The sequence below is a fragment of the Aplidium turbinatum genome, chromosome 12 (assembly GCF_918807975.1).
Source record: "Aplidium turbinatum chromosome 12, kaAplTurb1.1, whole genome shotgun sequence".
Taxonomy (NCBI): Eukaryota; Metazoa; Chordata; class Ascidiacea; order Aplousobranchia; family Polyclinidae; genus Aplidium; species Aplidium turbinatum.
In genome coordinates, this window is record NC_137483.1 from 18,812,493 (window position 1) to 18,830,753 (window position 18,261).

An 18,261-nucleotide genomic window follows, 5' to 3' on the forward strand; every position below is an offset into this window, starting at 1 on the left:
ATGGAACAACCAGACAACGTCATTGTGGAATGGACCAGGTATGCTAATATGGATGCAACCTATTCTGTCCCCTGAACGCTTCATCCTCTGATTTCAGCCTCTGAAAAGATCAAGAAAAAATAAAATACAACAAAGCCGATGTCGCTGATCGGAGTTGCTGCAAACGTTTTAAAATTTTTCTCTTGAATTAATCATTGAATTTTTATGAGCCACCACAAAATAAGTATGACTAACCAGAACCCTAGCTCTAACCCTAATCTTAATTTGATAACCCTAACTCGAAAGTGAGGTTCGGTTTATCAACTATTATTTCAAAATAGTTAGCATGGTCAACTGTTTGCGGCAACTTGATCAGCGAATTCGGTTCTGTTGTTCGGTTTATCAACTATTATTTCAAAATACTTAGCATGGTCAACTGTTTGCGGCAACTCTGATCAGCGACTTTGACTCAGGTGTATTTTTTCTCAATCTTTTCAGGAGACGAAGTGTTCAGGGGACGGAATAGGTTACACCTGGCTAATACTTTACATTTAACTAAGTGTATACCGGTATATTATAATATACATTTTATGCTAATAAAAAATCACCTCGTCTTAATTAGAGATGCATCGATATCGGACATATTGGCCATTCTTGGAGTATTGATATCAGCTACTTTTGGCCGATATCGTGCGGAATGGCCCGTTTTGGTGAGTCCGATCCCTTAACGGGGATTTTTTAATTTTTTTTTAAATTATTGGGTACCGTAGCGTATTTATCATTGCCGTTTTAGGGTTAGGGGTTTGGGGTTAGAGGTTAGGAACTCACCAAAACGGACTCACCGAATCGGACTCACCGAATAGTAGCAGACCCGATATAGTGGCCAATACTAAACATGCAAAAAAAACTCATTTGTTACAGATTTTTACAGTCAGCAAAGATATAGATTTTTTGAAGTAATACTGTAACTCAGGGGTCCGCAAATACTTGTTGGCGCGACCCAAAAATCAATCGTTCTAAAGCAGAGGTGACGAACCTGCGGCCCGTCAAAGAATTTTGTGCGGCCCGCAAAACAATTTACAAAGTGATGACTACAATTTACAGAGTGAAAACTACAGAGTGATGACACGCTAAAAGTGATGCATGTGAACAAGCCGTTGCTTGAATTTTATCGTGTATGTTTATCAAAGAAAGAGTTTCCAAACTGGGGAGCTCACGCTCTCAAATGATCATCTGTTTTCGGCAGCACGTAGCCTACCTATGCGAACACCGAACAGTTCTTTTCTAAAATGCACTTTACAAAAAGTCGCTACAGGTCGAGGCTGACAGATAAAATCTTAGTATGTAGTTGAGAGTTGCCACATCGTCTGTTCGACCTAATATTGAACGCTTAGCAAAAACCTTTCCAAAAATCTCACTAAGCAAAAATATTCCATGCTTCAATGTTATTTTTTAATATTTTATGCTTCAATGCTGCATTAGATAGCTTCAGCTGTATGATTTGCATGGGCTTTTGTTTGTTGTTTGAAAAATAAATTTCATTAACTGATTTGTTGTTTCGGAGCATAATGGTTGAAATATTCAGTCAACTTAAGCAAAAAGGATAGAGCAAAAAAAGAAGAAATCATACTCATATGAAAGCAAACGCTTCGAAAATTAAACTGTCTTCATTATCAGTGCAAGTACAGTTGCTCTATCCTTTTTGCTCAAGTTGATTTGTTTTTATTTTTTACTGTTGGATCTTTCGATTCTGCGTAAGATAATTTCAACTGTGTAGTGTGTGGGTTTTATTACTTTCATCTGCCGTTTGTTACTTTTCATGAATACGTGTGTCCGCCCCGTTAGCCCAGTCGTTACGCGCCCGGCTCACAATCAAGTGGTGCTGGTTCGACTCTCGGTGTGTGCGCTTGAGCAACGCATTTCAGGATTACTGATCATTCAGCGGCACCTAGTGAATGGAATAATTTCCCAGCAACAACACTTCAGCAACCGGAAACTTCACTCTGCCAACACGGTAACCGGCCCTGCGTCAAGATCCTCTACAAGTATGCGAAAATACCAGGAATAACCTATCAAGGCTTTGTCAGTCCGAGGATAAAGATTCAAAACCAGCCAACCAATATCTTGAGTCGCTTCTAAAAGATTTCATAGTAGGTTACGATTAAAAAGTTGTGTGGCCCGATAACTCATGTGTAATTGACAAAGTGGCCCGCGACCGCAAGAAGGTTCGTCACCCCTGTTCTAAAGCTTCACGACTCAAACGTTTCGAAAGCATATAAATTTGCGCAAAATGCTTTGTAATTTAATAGGCAGCACTGGCTATTTGACCGGCGCCGGTCTTTGAATCTGAAACACTATTTAACCGGTAATGACGTCACTATATAGGCACTTTTTTTCTTTTTCTCTTTCAAAGCAAAAGACGAGAAGCGCCTATATAAGTTCTAAATTCGACAACTTTATTCAACTCGATCCGTGGCGCGTATGATATTTCTCCGGTTGCTATTCCAGAGGGAATGAGTTCAATACTACCCGGAAGCGTTCCTTTTTTTTATTTTTTTTAAACTAAATTTTGACCCAAAGTGCATATTTTTAGTCAATTTTTAATTTGAGTTGCCTACAGCCCTATTTTTTATGTCTTTTCAAATGTGAGTAATAAAGTTAGAGTTTTTTTAATTTGCTGGAATTTGAGATTTTCTCTGGGTACGGTAATTTTCAGTTCATCATAAGAGGATGTGACCGTGTTTGCCGAGCGACGCATTATATAGCCTACCATTACCATTTTTTTAAAAGAAGCATTGTGTATAACTAACTTGTTGAGAGCAAAAATGTAATGCGTTGTTCGGCAAACACGGACACAACATATCACAGGTACTGTGATATGTGTATATATACAAACGTATCACAGGGTATATGATTGTATTTATTTTTGCCATACGGTACCGGGTACAAGTTGTATTGATCATCCACATCAATATTAAAACGGGCAAATTCAATCCACAACACTTTTCATTAGGCTGTCATTCATTACTACAATTACTACATGTGTGCTTCTTTCTGTTTTTGTTTTATTTTTTGCTATTTGCTTTTTGGGTTTTGTGGCCATGCTAACTACTAATATATAGCCTACTACATCTCATTCAGGCATGTTTTAAACCTTTCAAGGTTTTGCCACCTTTTCCCGTTCGTTAACGTGCTGGTAGGTCTATATTGATTTTTGTAGTTAGTATCTTTTTCGTCCCGGACGCGTTAATGATGAAAAATAAAATGATTGATTGATTAATAGTAAGTTTAAACTGTTTTGCGACCCACAGTGGATAGTCTCGTGACCCAAATTTGGGTCGGGACTCACTATTTGCAGACCCCTGCTGTAACTAACATCACACTGATGTGGAAAAATGACGTGTTTAAACTTTTCATACCTCACATTAGATGCAACCTATTTCATCCCCTGAACACTTTGTCCCCGGATTTTGGGGAACGAAGTGTTCAGGGGACGAAATAGGTTGAATCCGAATTAAGGGTTAGGGTTAGAAATAGAAACTTTTCTAACCTTAACCCTAACCAATAGGTTGAATCCTTCTCAAGGGTTAAGGTTATAAATAGAAACATTTTTAACCCTGACCTAATTCCTAACCCTGGATTAGAAATAGAATTGTAGCGGACGTCGATTGGTCTGAACATCCGCGTCATCCGCCCATACCTATTACCTGGCTGTAGCTGCTACAGCAACATCTCGGGTACTAGCGTGTGGTACTAGGGTACTAGGGCTGGTCTTGAGAACAATACCTTGCTCCTTTTTGCAAGTATGAGTTTATTGCAAAAAAATGAATGAACTTCCACGTCGGAACGTTGTAGCCAAATAATGCCTTGAATTCAAATACAACGAGTTAAACTAATTCAGAACATAAAAACTACTCTACAACCATAATTAAACTAACACTGTGACTTCCAAGAAAGGAATCTGTGGCAAACTCACTGAGAAAATAAGGCACCACACAACTGACCGACAGAAACCATACTGAAAACTGACTGTGTTTAACGGTGAACGATTGATTTAAAGGAGGCTTATTGCTTCAAGCAATGCAGCCAGCAGCATGTGTCAAATGTGCAGTGCTATAACAACGGAAAACTACGTATGTAAATCAAACCCTGATAAGTGGTGCAAATTCCGAGGAAACATCCTAATTTTCAGCCAGGGTTTCAAATTCCCGGTACACGACAACTGGGCGAGACAAAGTGGGCGAGACAAAGTGGGCGAGACCAGGTGGGCGACGGACCAGGTGGGCGACGGACCAGGTGGGCGACGGACCAGGTGGGCGACGAGTCAAGTGAGCGACGGACCAAGTGGGCGACGGACCAAGTGGGCGACGGCCAAAGTGGGCGACGGAAGCGAAAGTTTAGCCGTTCGGAAAAAATATGACTTTTAATTTTTACTTTAAAATACAATGATTGATTTGTGGAAGGGAGGCAATGAGAGTTTTCACGCTGAGTTTCACGAAGCATTGGAAGCAACATTTTCATTATTTTTTGTAGTCTAGTAATAGCGCTTGCTGTTTGATGTTAATTTGCATTGTGACATCATCTTGACACATTATTTTGCAATTTGCGGCGTCAGGGTTTATCGTGAAGCTTAAGAGAAACCCCTCAGAAAAGAGACAAACGAATGGCCAAAGAGTGGTTGAAGGCAGTTATGAACGTTCCCTAACCGTTAATCAAAGCTTGTCAGTATAAAATATGATTTTTAATTTTTACTTTAAAATACAATGGTTGATTTGTGGAAGGGAGGCAATGAGAGTTCTCACGCTGAGTTTCACGAAGCATTGGAAGCAAGATTTTCATTATTTGTTGTAGTCTAGTAATAGCGCTTGCTGTTTGATGTTAATTTGCATTGTGACATCATCTTGACACATTATTTTGCAATTTGCGGCGTCACGGTTTATTGTGAAGCTTAAGAGAAACCCCTCAGAAAAGAAACAAACAAAAGGTTAAAGAGTGGTAGTAAGAGTAGCCTAACTGTAATCAAAGAGTTAGAAAGGAAAACGCCGCAGAGAGTTGTTGCAGCAAAATTTGATGTGGCACAGGCGCAAATTTCACGGATATGGAAGGCACGGGAAAAGCTCTTGAACAACCATCGTAACAACAACATCGACAAAACTCACCTTAAGCAAGCAGAAGTTGTGTTTTATTTCCAGCAAACACAACTTCTTCTGTCCATCTTTCAGACCAAGGTATCATCAAGAATTTCAAACATCATTATCGATGGAGTATGTTGCAAAAACTTCCGGTCACCATCGATGCTAATAAAACGCTGCAGCCACCAACATAGCACGCGCAATCTGTTTTTTTTTTCGCTGAGACTTTTCGGTCATTTGTCCGAAATGACTTGTAAAAATTCGGTCGTTTTTTATTTATTTCGGTCATTTTTTCTGATGAAAATATTTCCTTTCAGGTAGCTGATACAAACCAAAATTTGCACTTTCTGACTCGCTACAACATTAAGTTTTGCTGAGAAACGTTGTCGTGTTTAACCTGAGAAAAGTTGGAACAGACAAACGTTTCTTCAATGTTCATCAGCGAAACTCAACCTTGCAACACTTGGCCGAATTGATTATATACATATTTGTTTGCACATTAGACCGAATTGGCTAGGCTATATTTTTTTCGGACATTTTTCTAAAAAATTGGTCAATGACCGAAAAAAAAACAGCGCACAATTAGTGTTCTTGACGCTATAAATCGTATGTGCGCGGAAAATCCAATGTCTCATAGAGACTTGCCATTAACTTACATTTACAATGTTGTATGTGAAAGTACCAATAAAACTTTAATCTGAATGCTCTAGTCTAGACGCTGCGTAGCCGCATCAGCAGTTCACAGAACACATTGTGACTGACAGTCATTACTAGGGCCATTTTGTTTATGACCTAAAAATTGAAAAATATAACTTTAGTTTTAGATATTCTGTCAAAAAATTTATTTTAATGGATTATTTTTAGAGCATCAAATTTATGCTAATCTCCGTAGTTAATGATTCGTATGTAAGTTTTTACATGTATTTTAAACAATAACACACTCGAACAACTAACAAAAACTTCTGTTTTGCTTGAAAATCACTACAAACATTCAAATGTCTAATGCATGTACCTACCAAACCAGCTACTTAGTAGTTAAGATCTCACCACTGGCTGACCTAGTGACCTACCGCAAGTGTTTATAATGTTCAGAGACTGGATTGTGTGTTGCAAAATAATGTGTCAAGATGATGTCACAATGCAAATTACCATCAAACAGCAAGCGCTATCACTAGACTATGCTAGACTACAAAAAATAATGAAAATGCTGCTTCCAATGCTTCGTGAAACTCAGCGTGAGAACTCTCATTGCCTCCCTTCCACAAATCAACCATTGTATTTTAAAGTAAAAATTAAAAGTCATATTTTATACTGACAAGCTTTGATAACGGTTAGGGAACGTTCATAACCGACTTCAACCACTCTTTGGCCATTCGTTTGTCTCTTTTCTGAGGGGTTTCTCTTAAGCTTCACGATAAACCCTGACGCCGCAAATTGCAAAATAATGTGTCAAGATGATGTCACAATGCAAAGCGCTATTACACAAAAAATAATGAAAATGTTGCTTCTAATGCTTCGTGAAACTCAGCGTGAGAACTCTCATTGCCTCCCTTCTACAAATCAACCATTGTATTTTAAAGTAAAAATTAAAAGTCATATTTTTTCCGAACGGCTAAACTTTCGATTCCGTCGCCCACTTTGGCCGTCGCCCACTTGGTTCGTCGCCCACTTGACTCGTCGCCCACTTGTCTCGTCGCCCACCTGGTCTCGCCCAAGTGGGTATCGCCCACTTTGTCTCGCCCAGTTGTCGTGTACCGTCAAATTCCTACCAAGCACCAATTTCACAATGGCAATTAGACTAAAGCAAACACGAAAAAAGCCGCAGGCGCTACAGAATCATTTCTAACCGTAACTCTTCATAAGGATGCAACCTATTTTGTCCCCTGAAAAGATTGAGAAAAACTTTGAAATGTTTGTGATATTGGTACGGTACCTGTCGGAAAAAATATTGCTATTGCTACATCTCTAGTCTTTTTAATAAACCCAAAATTGTCTAATTCAATATGGGCTGAATAGTATAAGACCCTGTAAAGTACCAGCACCCGTGGCCCAGTGGTTATCGCCATCGGCTCTGGTGCTGGTAGCCCTGGGTTCGATTCCAGGTCGGGTCATTCCAAAGACTTTAAAAAGGGTACCGATTGATTTCTTTCTTGCATAACGCAGTGAGAATAAATCGGGTAATAATCTGGTGACATATCACCCTCTTCCAATCTGCCTTGAGCCAGCATGGAAGCAGTATGGCTCATAAAATCACATGGAACCCTGTCAAGTAACCCATGTTGATGCGCAATCTGCTGCAAGCGGAGATAGCGAATGATTATTATGTAAAGTACAAAAGTGATATAGTGGATGTCACTTTATGCTGGGTTTTCTTGCATTTTATGTTATTGCTGGAAAAATAGAATTGCAGATGGCTTAAAACCTACAAGCCCCTAATGCTATTTAATGACATTACATCATCATCCATTTTGCTTCAAAGCAGCCTGGCCTTCATCCCGAAACATCAGGGTCGACCAGTTGTCTGCATCGACTCTTCTATCTCTATTGTTGGCATTTTCAATAAAAATGTCTTTGGGCATCTATAAAATATTGAATTTTTTTCAGCATCCAAAATACGTTGAAGCAAAAGTTAATCACACACAATGACTCTCTTTTCAAAACTTCTTTGTCAAGAGTTGGAGGTTTGGACATTTCTTTTCGTAAAAAAAATGAAAACACTGCATGTGTTTCATTTGTGGTATTGGAGTTTCCTAGTTTAAACGTATGTTAATCTTTTTTTATAAAGTTTGAATTAAGTAATGTGGTTCCTCAGTTTATTTTAATTACTAAAGTCTTTTTGCACCATGAAACAAAATGTACCAGTACTCTTCTAAGTCGGAATGGCCCGTTTCGGCGAGTCCGATTCGGCTAATCCGATTCGGCGAGTTCCCTATTCGGCGAGTGCCCTATTCGGCGAGTTTTTGAAATTTTATTTTTGAAAGGGAATTATCGGGTACCGTAGCCTAACTGTTTTCACATCATTTTAATGTCGCTGAACGTGCAGAAAGGAATTAAAATAAAATGTTTGAACTATTAAATTAAAATTCGTCATGTCAGTTCAGTTGTTTTTATTTCTGACCATCATATCAAAACCAATACACGTCAACATAGCAAAGGTAGAAGCGACAAAACGCGAACGTTAAAACGAGCTTGTGACCGAAGTAAGTTATTGAGTTGAAAGAAATTTGGCACGGTTGCAACACCTTCAGAAAAATTTAAGATGTGAAGGGAAAATAAAAAAGATAAAATGTTACAAAAAAAAATCATGTTTATATCTATAAGTTAGTACTTTTGAATAGTTAAAATGATTAGTTTGGAGCAACAAATGTGTGGCCTACAGCTTGGATTGAAATGAAATTATCGGGTACCGTAGCCTAGTTATCCCTACCAGCAAAATTTGTTTCAAGAACCCAGTTAGCCTAACAGTTCATTTTTACATTGTAGTAACAGAATGAAAAGGCTAACCAAATGTCTGGCTTATCGTTTTAACGTCGCTAAACGTTGAAATCGTGTAGAAAAGAGAACTTTGATGACTAGGATACGTTGCAAGCCTTAAAGCAGCCGGTGGCCATGGTCGCTAAGTAGTGCTTGAATGACCGCCTGTGCTACCTCCAACGTCGACCAAGTTTGGCCGCTTCTTCTTCTAGCTTCTTCTTTGCAAGTTTCTTCTAGCCAATTATTTAATTTCGCAATAGAATGATCGTGGATTGAATGTCGAAAATATGTAGTATCAAAGAGTGACGCAGAATTAGGTCAGCGCATCATAGTCACTACTGTTGTATTGAATATATCCAGCTGCGATCACCAGCGCTGTAAGTCTTGTTTGCAATTCCCGATGTTAATTTTGATGAAGTGTTAATCCGAAGTGCTAATTTAAATCGGCTAGCAATATTGTCGTTTTTATATCGATTCAATGTTGTCGGATATTGAATTGTTGTTAAAAAGGAGAACTAGGTTAGTTGACATCCGTGGGTAAAACACGTGTCTTCATAGTTGAGAACGCTGTGGGTTAGTAACTTCACACCCTCAATGGTGACATCATAATGGAATAAATGGTCAGGTTTTATGAAAGGCGGTATGCAGTTGAAACAATTTACTGAGCTGCGAGCAGTGAAAACAATTTAGGGTCGTTAGATGGTCCCGCAATACTGGATTACAATCTCGATAAAGCATTTATTGCGTGGTACAACGATTCTATTGCAGGACGTCGCCCAGACTTCAACAACGCTAAGTGATCATTTTAACATTGTTGCAAATTTAATGCTATTTACTTGTGCTATCGTTATTGTATTTTGGCCGCCAAGCACGCAGATTTGGCCGCCGAGAAGGAGCTCTCGGTAGGCCACGATGGCTGCCGGAAAAAAAACACGAGTTTTAGGGCCTGCGTTGAAACTGAGAAACATTTACAGAAGCCCTTCGATACGTTGCATTTTTAAGATAATGTATTCAGACGTTGAATCAATGTATAAATGAACTGTTAGGCTAAATGGGTTCTCGGAACAAATCGAAGAGCTTCTGTGAATGTTTCCCAGTTTCAACGTATCCTAGTCAGCAAAGTTTTCTTTTCTACACGATTTCAACCTTTAGCGACGTTAAATCGATGTAAAAACGGCAATTTCTGCTGGTTGGGATAACTAGGCTACGGTACGGTACCCGATAATTTCCTTTCAATCCAAGCTGTAGGCTACACATTTGTTGATCCAAACAACTAATCATTTTAACTATTCAAAAGTACTAACTTATAGAGATTAAACATGATTTTTTTTGTAACATTTTCTTTTTTTTATTTTCTGTTCATTTCTTAAATTTTTCTGAAGGTGTTGCGACCGTGCCAAATATCTTTCAACTCAATAACTTACTTCGGTCACAAGCACGTTTTAACGTTCGCGTTTTGTCGCTTCTACCTTAGCTATGTTGACGTGTATTGTTTTTCATATGATGGTCAGAAATAAAAACAACTCAACTGAACTGACATCATCATTAGTCGTTATCTCCGCCTGCGGCAGATTGCGCATCAACATGGCTTATTTGTTTCCAAGAGTGGCGATTTTGAGCCAACTCGCCCAGTGTCGTCAAGTGGAGTCCGGTCCATGATTGAATGTTGTCTTGACCTGACATAACGAATTTTAATTTAATAGTTTAACATTTTATTTTTATTCCTTTCTGCACGATTTCAACGTTTAACGATGTAAAAACGGCAATTATAATTAGGCTACGGTACCCGATAATCCCTTTCAAAAACTCGCCAAATAGGGCACTCGCCGAAAAAGGCTCTCGCCGAAAAAGGCTCTCGCCGAATAGGGAACTCGCCGAATCGGATTAGCCGAATCGGACTCGCCGAATAGTAGCAGACCCCTTCAAAGTAGTCTTATTTGATGCACAGTAGACCATTTGCTGTTTACTGCAAAGCTGTTTACTGTTAACCGTTTTGTTGTAGATAGAGTTTAATTTGTGAAGATCGTGGTAATTGGAAGAAAAAAAAATTGAACTGATATGATGATCAAAGCACATTGCTATGTTGAAAATAGAAGAAAGTTGAAATATTTCCCATTCATCCATTTTTGCTGTTTTTGAATGACATAGTGTAAACAGAAAACTTTTTTTCACGAAAATTTAGTGGTTTACCTTTTTCTTGATTTTGTTATGTGGAACACAAAGAAGTTTAACGTAACATTACATAAAATTACATCCAGAAAAAAATTGAAACCTGTCAAATGGGGGAGCAAGTCTTTTAGGCGCAGACAGTTAGGCGCCGGTCAAATAGGCGTACACACTGTGGCATCTGGATATTTAGGTGCAGAGCACTGTGGCGCCAGTTCATTTAGGTGCTATTCCGGATACAGTCTGCAGATTGTATCAGCTTGTAATGTTTTCACACAAAATGTTATATTGAACGGAAAAATATATTGTATTTTAATGTGCGTGTTTGGCATTTATTTGTTGTTAGTCCAGGTTTGCGACGGCTAAAGCTTTATCAATAAATTATTCAAGTTTCCGAACATGATTGAGTTCACTTTTAGTGAGTCAAATAACTACACTAATCATCAGTAAAAAATATACTGTAGCCTATATTCAAACGGGTGGTAGGCTTGAGTGAAGTATTGGCTTGAGTGGTGTTATTAAATCCCACTAGGTTTAATAACAAGCAAAGTTGCACCATTATGCTTGCAACTTGTAGCCAGGGTTCATATGCCCTATAGAAATGTATTCATATAGCAAAGCGTTGTCTCATACGTACTCGCCACACGACCAATCCATCCCCAGTAGAAATAATTGCGAAAGATAACAGATTAAGTAAGGTTCCATCTGCCTGCAACCTGTGTTCAGAATGCATAGCAAATGTCCTGTGGAGATGTGCTAATATCAGGAGTAGTAGTAGAGCGTTGTCTCGCACCTCATCTCCACACGCGCATTAACAAACCAACATATTTTGTGTGAAAAGCATTGCCCTACCTGCCAAGCTGATCTGCAGACTTTACTAGGAACAGCACCTAAATGAACGGGCGCCACAGTGCTCCGCACCTAAATATCCAGACGCCACAGTGTGCGCGCCTATTTGACCGGCGCCTAACCGTCTGCGCCTAAAAGACGTGGACTCTCAAATGGTTGGTTAAGGGTTATGTACTGTATTTTGATTAGTTCTTTGTAGGTTTAAGGTCTCTGCCAAATTGTTGTTATTGTATTTGCAGTCTTCGAAATTAGCGTCGGCAATTGCCGAGGTGATTGCCGACGCAGATGCATGAATGGCGCATTAGCGTCGGCAATAAAAATGCTGAAGCCACGTGAGCGCTTGTAAGGATCACAAGATTACAAAAAAATAATAATTTTCTTTGACTCACCAGGCTAGGATGTTGATTGTTGCTTCAATCTTACTATTGCTGGATGTTTTATTTGGGTTACTTCCTACTTCGCCGGCGCTTAGACACGTGCCCAGCTGGGAGAATTGAATCTTTTATAGAAATATCATCCTATTTGCATTGATTTAATGCCAGTAGAAGTCAAATTATTGTAAGCATCTACTCCTTATTGAGCTTCGCCTTCTGTTATCTCGTCCAGCTGATATAGCATCTGATGATACCGATTCTGATTAGTTCTTTATCAAACAGACTTTGTGTTGCTCTCAGTGTTCCAATTGTGCCGAAATTATGTTAGCTTATACGTAAATCGAGGCAATCTTCTCGCAGGGAGCTATTAATTTGTTATCGGTACCTGGTTGAGCAATTAACATTTTTATATGATAATTCAACGTTGCTAGATGTCGAATTAATGTAAAGCAAACGTAAATTTCTTGTTCAGCATTGTTATTATGCAATATAATTATAACTAGCCGGGAAAATTAAATCGATTTGTGCTGACTTGAACGTTGAATCAACTTAAAATTAACTTACTTTCCCTCCCCCGTAAGTTATTTAACGTAAATTACCGTAACAGCGTGCGTATCGCGCATCGCTACTTTTGGTATCGCTACGTGCGCATCGCTACTTTTGGTATTATTACATCAAAACAAATCAAACAATGCAGTCATGATAGACTAGGCCTACTCTAGTATATTTTTCACTTCTCGTTTTACAATTATATACATGCTTTGGTGCAATCTTTTCGTAATAAATGTTCACAGCAATTGCCGAGGCAATTTCAACTTTTTCCGTTTGGCCTCGGCAACGTTTTTGCTGAAGTAAAAATATGCTAATTTCGAAGACTGATTCGCAATTGCGTATTATGTGTATATATACTATAGCCTACCGTATGTATCGTAATTTCCTATCTGTTGTGAAATCTGCTAAACTTATCATAATCAACCTTAGAAATCTTCATGTATGACCTGCTTTTTTTGCACAATTTCCATTTCTATATTGTTTATTGTGCTATTATTATTTACTATTTTATTCAGAACTTATTGCCAGAACAGAACTACAAACAAGGACGGTGTGTTGCATGTGGCACTCGACTCTCAATTTATCTTCTTTGTGTGTATATAGTTATTTTTTTCATTCATTCATTTGGATTTTTGATTTATCAAGCAGACATAGTTTGTTTTTCACGTGCATTGTATTTATCTTGTTTTTGTTTGTTTTCATCTCAGGTTGTGCATGAAAAGATTACATTGATTACCATGAAGCAGCCTTATCTACCAGGCTTTTTGGCTTTTCGTGAAGTCCCATTTTTTAAGGAAGAGCTTGAAACATGTCTCATGGAAAATGCGGATAAATTTCCTTCGGTATTGCATATGCACCTTTATTTGCCCAATGTATTGTTTTGGTGTTTTGTCGTTTAAAATGGCACCACTCTGTAAAAAAAAAACTCTTCAAAGCAACATAATGCATGCAGTGGTTGAGCATTTTAAGTTAGGCATAAAATAAGTGTTACATATATAACTCAGGTCAATTTGAAACCAACTTTCTGCTGCATGAACAAAAAGATTTTTTTTAGGTTAAACATAGGTCACTGAGTTTGAAAATGAAGTGAGATGGCCGGATTGGCTGCAGTAACAAAATATTTGATACCACAAAACAGACTTGATTTTCAGATTTCCCACCCTCAAAAACCTTCAAAACCACTTTATCTTTGTTGCACTCAAAATTGTGTTAACCAATGATCAGTGTAATCTATTTACTATCCTTATTGTTGTCTAACATTGTAACAACTCTAATTACGTACATTAGTTCAGTATGAGGGTATAACTGCTTTAAATTCATGAAACGAAAGCATACTGATACATTATTAACAGCAGATGAATCTTTACGTCGTAGATAAACAAACATGTCTACAGAATTTTGTTACTGCCTTTGTCTTTGTGGCGAATCTTCATTCTTCAATGATGTATTATAAGTCAACTAACATAATCATGTATTATAAATCAACTAACATAATGAATAAAATGATGTAAGTTACCAGTAATTGGTTCCAGACCATGAATTTTTTTTAATTAAATCCATGTATTTGCTGCAATTTCACCTTTCTTTAGAAGCCATATCTATTCAGAATTGCTGATAACTGTCTCAATTCTGTCTATTATGACCATGATTCAGCATTATTTTACTTGGCAAGGACATTCCAAAGCGTACATGAACAGTAGCAGGCATGTTGAAAGCCTCATTATTCAAAAGTTAAAAAGAAAACAGCAATATCTAATTCTTATTAAGTCACATTAAGTTCTTATGTGTTGTGCTTTAACAGGTTGTGCTTGTTGATGGAAATGGTATTTTGCATCGCAATGGGTTTGGATCCGCTTCTCATTTGGGAGTAGTTTGTGATGTTCCTTCTATAGGAGTAGCCAAGAATCTTTCTGTTATTGAAGAAAAGGGAATTTTCCGAGATGATGTTCACAAACAAAAAGTGAGTTTTTACAACAGTGACAGTTTGAATTTTTTTTTAAATTGGTCATTATTTCATCCAAACTTTTAATTTTACATCCCTTTATTGCCGGATAGTTATACCACGAAAAGCATGAAACAAGGCAATGGCTAGACTTACAAAAAATCATTGGGTAAACAGTACATGGAAGTGCCGGTCAATTGCAACAACTTGCCTCTAAAGGAAAAAAAATTGTGAGAAGAGATATATTGGTAAAAAAAAACTGAGGTGAACATCACACAATAGTTTTGTTCAGTGTCCATGGTTCTGCTTTCTGTATTTGCGGCTCTTCAGTCAATGAACTTTACCCATTGCTCTCGTGATTCGATTCTTTATTTTCTTTAAAGTTGTTTATATCATATTTTTACAGATTCAAGGACTAAAAAGAAAAGGAGACACCTTTCCAATTGTAACAAATACTGGCAGCACCATTGGCATGGTGGGTTGGACGAGGAATACAATAATTATTCCTTAGTCTCATTTACTTATCCAGGACTTCAAAATGCATCAGTTATTTTACAGCAGTTTGTCCTAACATGAGATCCACGTAACTTTTGGAGGTCCATGGAAACTGTCAAAATGATCCATGAACGTGTTGGTTAAAAAAAACACAATAAAATTAAACCACTAAAATTTAAATGTTTTAGAAGTGATTACGCAAAATTTCAAATGGAGTCATTTTTAAAAGTTTAAAGGTTTGTAACTTCGTATACTTGATCCTTTTTTGAAGGGTTTGTCACTATAAAGGCTGGGACCATTGTTTTACAGCATGTGCTATACATTGTATAGCCCAGGGCTTCCCAAACTTTTTTGCTCGCGACCCCTTTTAATCTCCAAAAAAATTTTGCGACCTCTTACTATTAAAATGACGAACAGTGCGAAATATACATTTGTGATATTTGTTGCAAAGCTTAGATCAAACCAAAAACAATTTACCGGCACTCAGTTCAGTTTGTTTTTATTTATTTCTGACCATCCCAACAAAGCCTATGGGTAGTGACTACTGAATAGCCCACTGGAAACAAACCAAAAAAGCAAACACATTTATTCAGTGTGATGGGTGTGACTGTCTTCTGCTACAAAGCAAGTCCACCCGTGGCTCAATGTTAGTTAAAGCTGGTCTCAAGAGGGTTTCAATGTTGCTTAGGTTGGAACGGTAGGCGAAGTGAGAACATTTCAGATAAATCATTTTGAAATGTTGGTTTCCAGATGTTCAATTTTTTGATAAACGCATCAATTTTAGATTTCAATGCAAAATATTGATGTTTTTTCTTAGGAGGGACAAATTAAATTCGTTTAGTTTTTTAAGCAAACCTGACATTTGACATAATTTCAAAAGCTAGATGTTATTGCGAAAATGGTGGACCAAGACTGAATTTTATTCTGTTGGAAAAATCACGATTTCGGTTTTCAACGTTAATTGGCTAGCCATTTTTAAGCTTTGACTTTTGAAAGTCACCTCACTTCACGATGCAGTGAAAGAGTTTTTAACTCCGATTCAATTTCACCTCATAAGTTTTCAAAAATAGGGCAGCCTATTGAGTGCGCGACTCTTAGTAAAGTTAATAACTGTCACAGCATCTCGCACAGAAGTGTTAATATGCAGTACTTTGTGCAAATTGGTATACTTTCTGCGACCCCTGAAGTTCGTTACGCGACCCCCAGTTTGGGAAGCCCTGGTATAGCCTACACTACCATACAAGCATGTCATTAACCAAAAAATCGAAAAAAAAAGAAGTATTGTTGACTACGTGCTTGACATCATTCCTTTGTAGAAGTCAAGAAATGACAAGATCTATATTAATGTTTTCAAAAGATTCATAGATTTAAAAGTGTTAGCAATGTATTTTCGTCCGTTCTAGGCTCTGCTTACTGGCGAGCGTGCCACCAAACCTGTCTATGTTTCTATTGGTCATAAATGCAGTTTAGACTCTGCTGTGGAGGTTGTGCGGGACTGTTCCAACCACAGGATTCCTGAGCCTATTAGACAGGTGTGAGAACTAACTGCATGTTTTCTTTTCATAATTATTTTGAAAGATTAAATCAATAAATATTTTACTGCAGCAAAGCTGCAGGAAAAGTCATACTAAACGGAATTACCTGCTGTGTCTGGTCCTTTGCCTAGTTTACACTTGTACAAATCCAATCGTAACTTTAAACTGAGGCAGTTTCCTTATTCAAAAGGCTAATTTTGAATTTACATAAATTAGTAATCACCCGCTAATGGATTTTTGTAAGTACTAAACGTTTAAGTCTACATAATTTTATAAATGAAAACATAAACTATGCAGCGGTGTTATCTACGTCCATGAAAACCAAAATTTGGTAAAAAAAATTGTAAAAAGATTTTGATTTTGCTATTTAATAAGTAATGAAATTTGTTGAATTTTTTTTTACAAATGAAGTGTTGCAATTTTTAATTTATTACACTTTTTTATATATATACCTATTTGTCATTCTTACTTTCATTTCTAAAGGGGTCACGTCTCCGAAGCTTGTCGTTGCTGTCTATGTTGATATCTTATCAATACGTTGTTTTAACCAATGATTTGCATGTAATTACGAATTATCTGATCGATATTCTATTGCCTTGAGCAGCAATTCGTAACCTGGCATGAGTTTATCCTGCATGGAAAAAATTAGTAACAACTACTGGCAGTGCAAACACTAAGTCAACAGTTTAGTACTGAAGTTGCTGGAATGCTGGTGCTACGGTTTATGAGATTGAGAAATATCTTTCTTTTTAGTTAGTTATATTTTTATTTCCATGTTTGAGTGTATTTGGATTAAATATGGTAATCTTACTTGATTAATGTGTGGAAAAAGCTTAAAACCGGTGTTTATACGCTTCTTTACAGCGACAAATAAATTCTTCCCTAATTTACAGGCGGATATGCGTTCTCGTAAAAAGCTTCGTGACATGTTTCCTGAGGACTACAAGAAGTAGCTTTTCGTTCTGTCAGTTTTTCGCTTGAACGGTTTACGCGTGCAAGCGAACAGATTCTTTGAGTTCCAGCAAAGGTGCCATCCAGCGGTCTGTGATATCGCAGAAACCTCTTCTGTCGTTCTCGGGTCTGGTTTGATCTTGTTGGAGCATTCCATGACCAGCCAAGTAAAACTCGTATACTTTTAGTTATTATTTGTCTATCATTGATGCATTCGATTAATCTATGCAAAATAGGATTTGTATTTACAGCAACAAATTTATGTTATAATTTTAGTATATATATGCAAATCTACGCCCATCTTCACGTTCCACGTTATCATGATATTTGTGTTAGTTGTTTTACGACCGGGTGCTCTTCCTGCCGCCAATCACCCTTTACCTGGGTATGGGACCGGCAGTCTGGCACCTTTTGTCGTTTAATGTGTTTAACACTTTATAAGTCGACTCAAAAGTTCCGTGTTACTAAAGAATACGAACATATCTTATAGACGGCAATGAACACCAACATGGGAAAGTTTTATGATTACTTCTATTTCTTCATTCAACTCTTTACTAATTAGCTAAGCTTGCAATGCATCGTTTTTAAACTTCCATTTTTTCATTTGTAGGAAGTTTTGATAGATTTTGTATAATCAATTTGGTTTTACTAGTTTTTGCTTCTCGTTATTACCTTTCAGTAGCGGTTACCTGTTGTCAAGTCAATAGATGCGATCAACAAAAACGTTGTTTACAATTGCCTGTTGCAGCAGTCCTGTAAATTGGATGGTGAGCAATGTGTTAGAGATTGCATCCGCACCAAACTACCTGATT

The 18,261-nt window shown here is 37.6% G+C and overlaps 1 protein-coding gene across 1 annotated transcript; it reads left to right on the plus strand.

The window, feature by feature from the left end:
- On the plus strand, positions 1-17,451 carry LOC145780646 (endonuclease V-like). The gene is made up of 7 exons (XM_082592270.1): positions 1-38; positions 7,716-7,872; positions 13,234-13,368; positions 14,328-14,486; positions 14,875-14,943; positions 16,367-16,495; positions 17,392-17,451. Exons 1-7 carry the CDS (start codon positions 1-3, stop codon positions 17,449-17,451), a joined length of 747 nt encoding a protein of 248 aa, XP_082448396.1.
- Positions 17,452-18,261: the final 810 nt, after the last annotated feature.

What these genes read in the sequence shown, in the direction of transcription:
- LOC145780646 (XM_082592270.1), top strand. Translation starts at nt 1, where the DNA reads ATGGAACAACCAGACAACGTCATTGTGGAATGGACCAG. An exon ending in ATGCGGATAAATTTCCTTCG is followed by an intron (nt 13,369 to 14,327) that starts GTATTGCATATG and finishes GTGCTTTAACAG; the next exon opens with GTTGTGCTTGTTGATGGAAA. An exon ending in ATGATGTTCACAAACAAAAA is followed by an intron (nt 14,487 to 14,874) that starts GTGAGTTTTTAC and finishes ATATTTTTACAG; the next exon opens with ATTCAAGGACTAAAAAGAAA.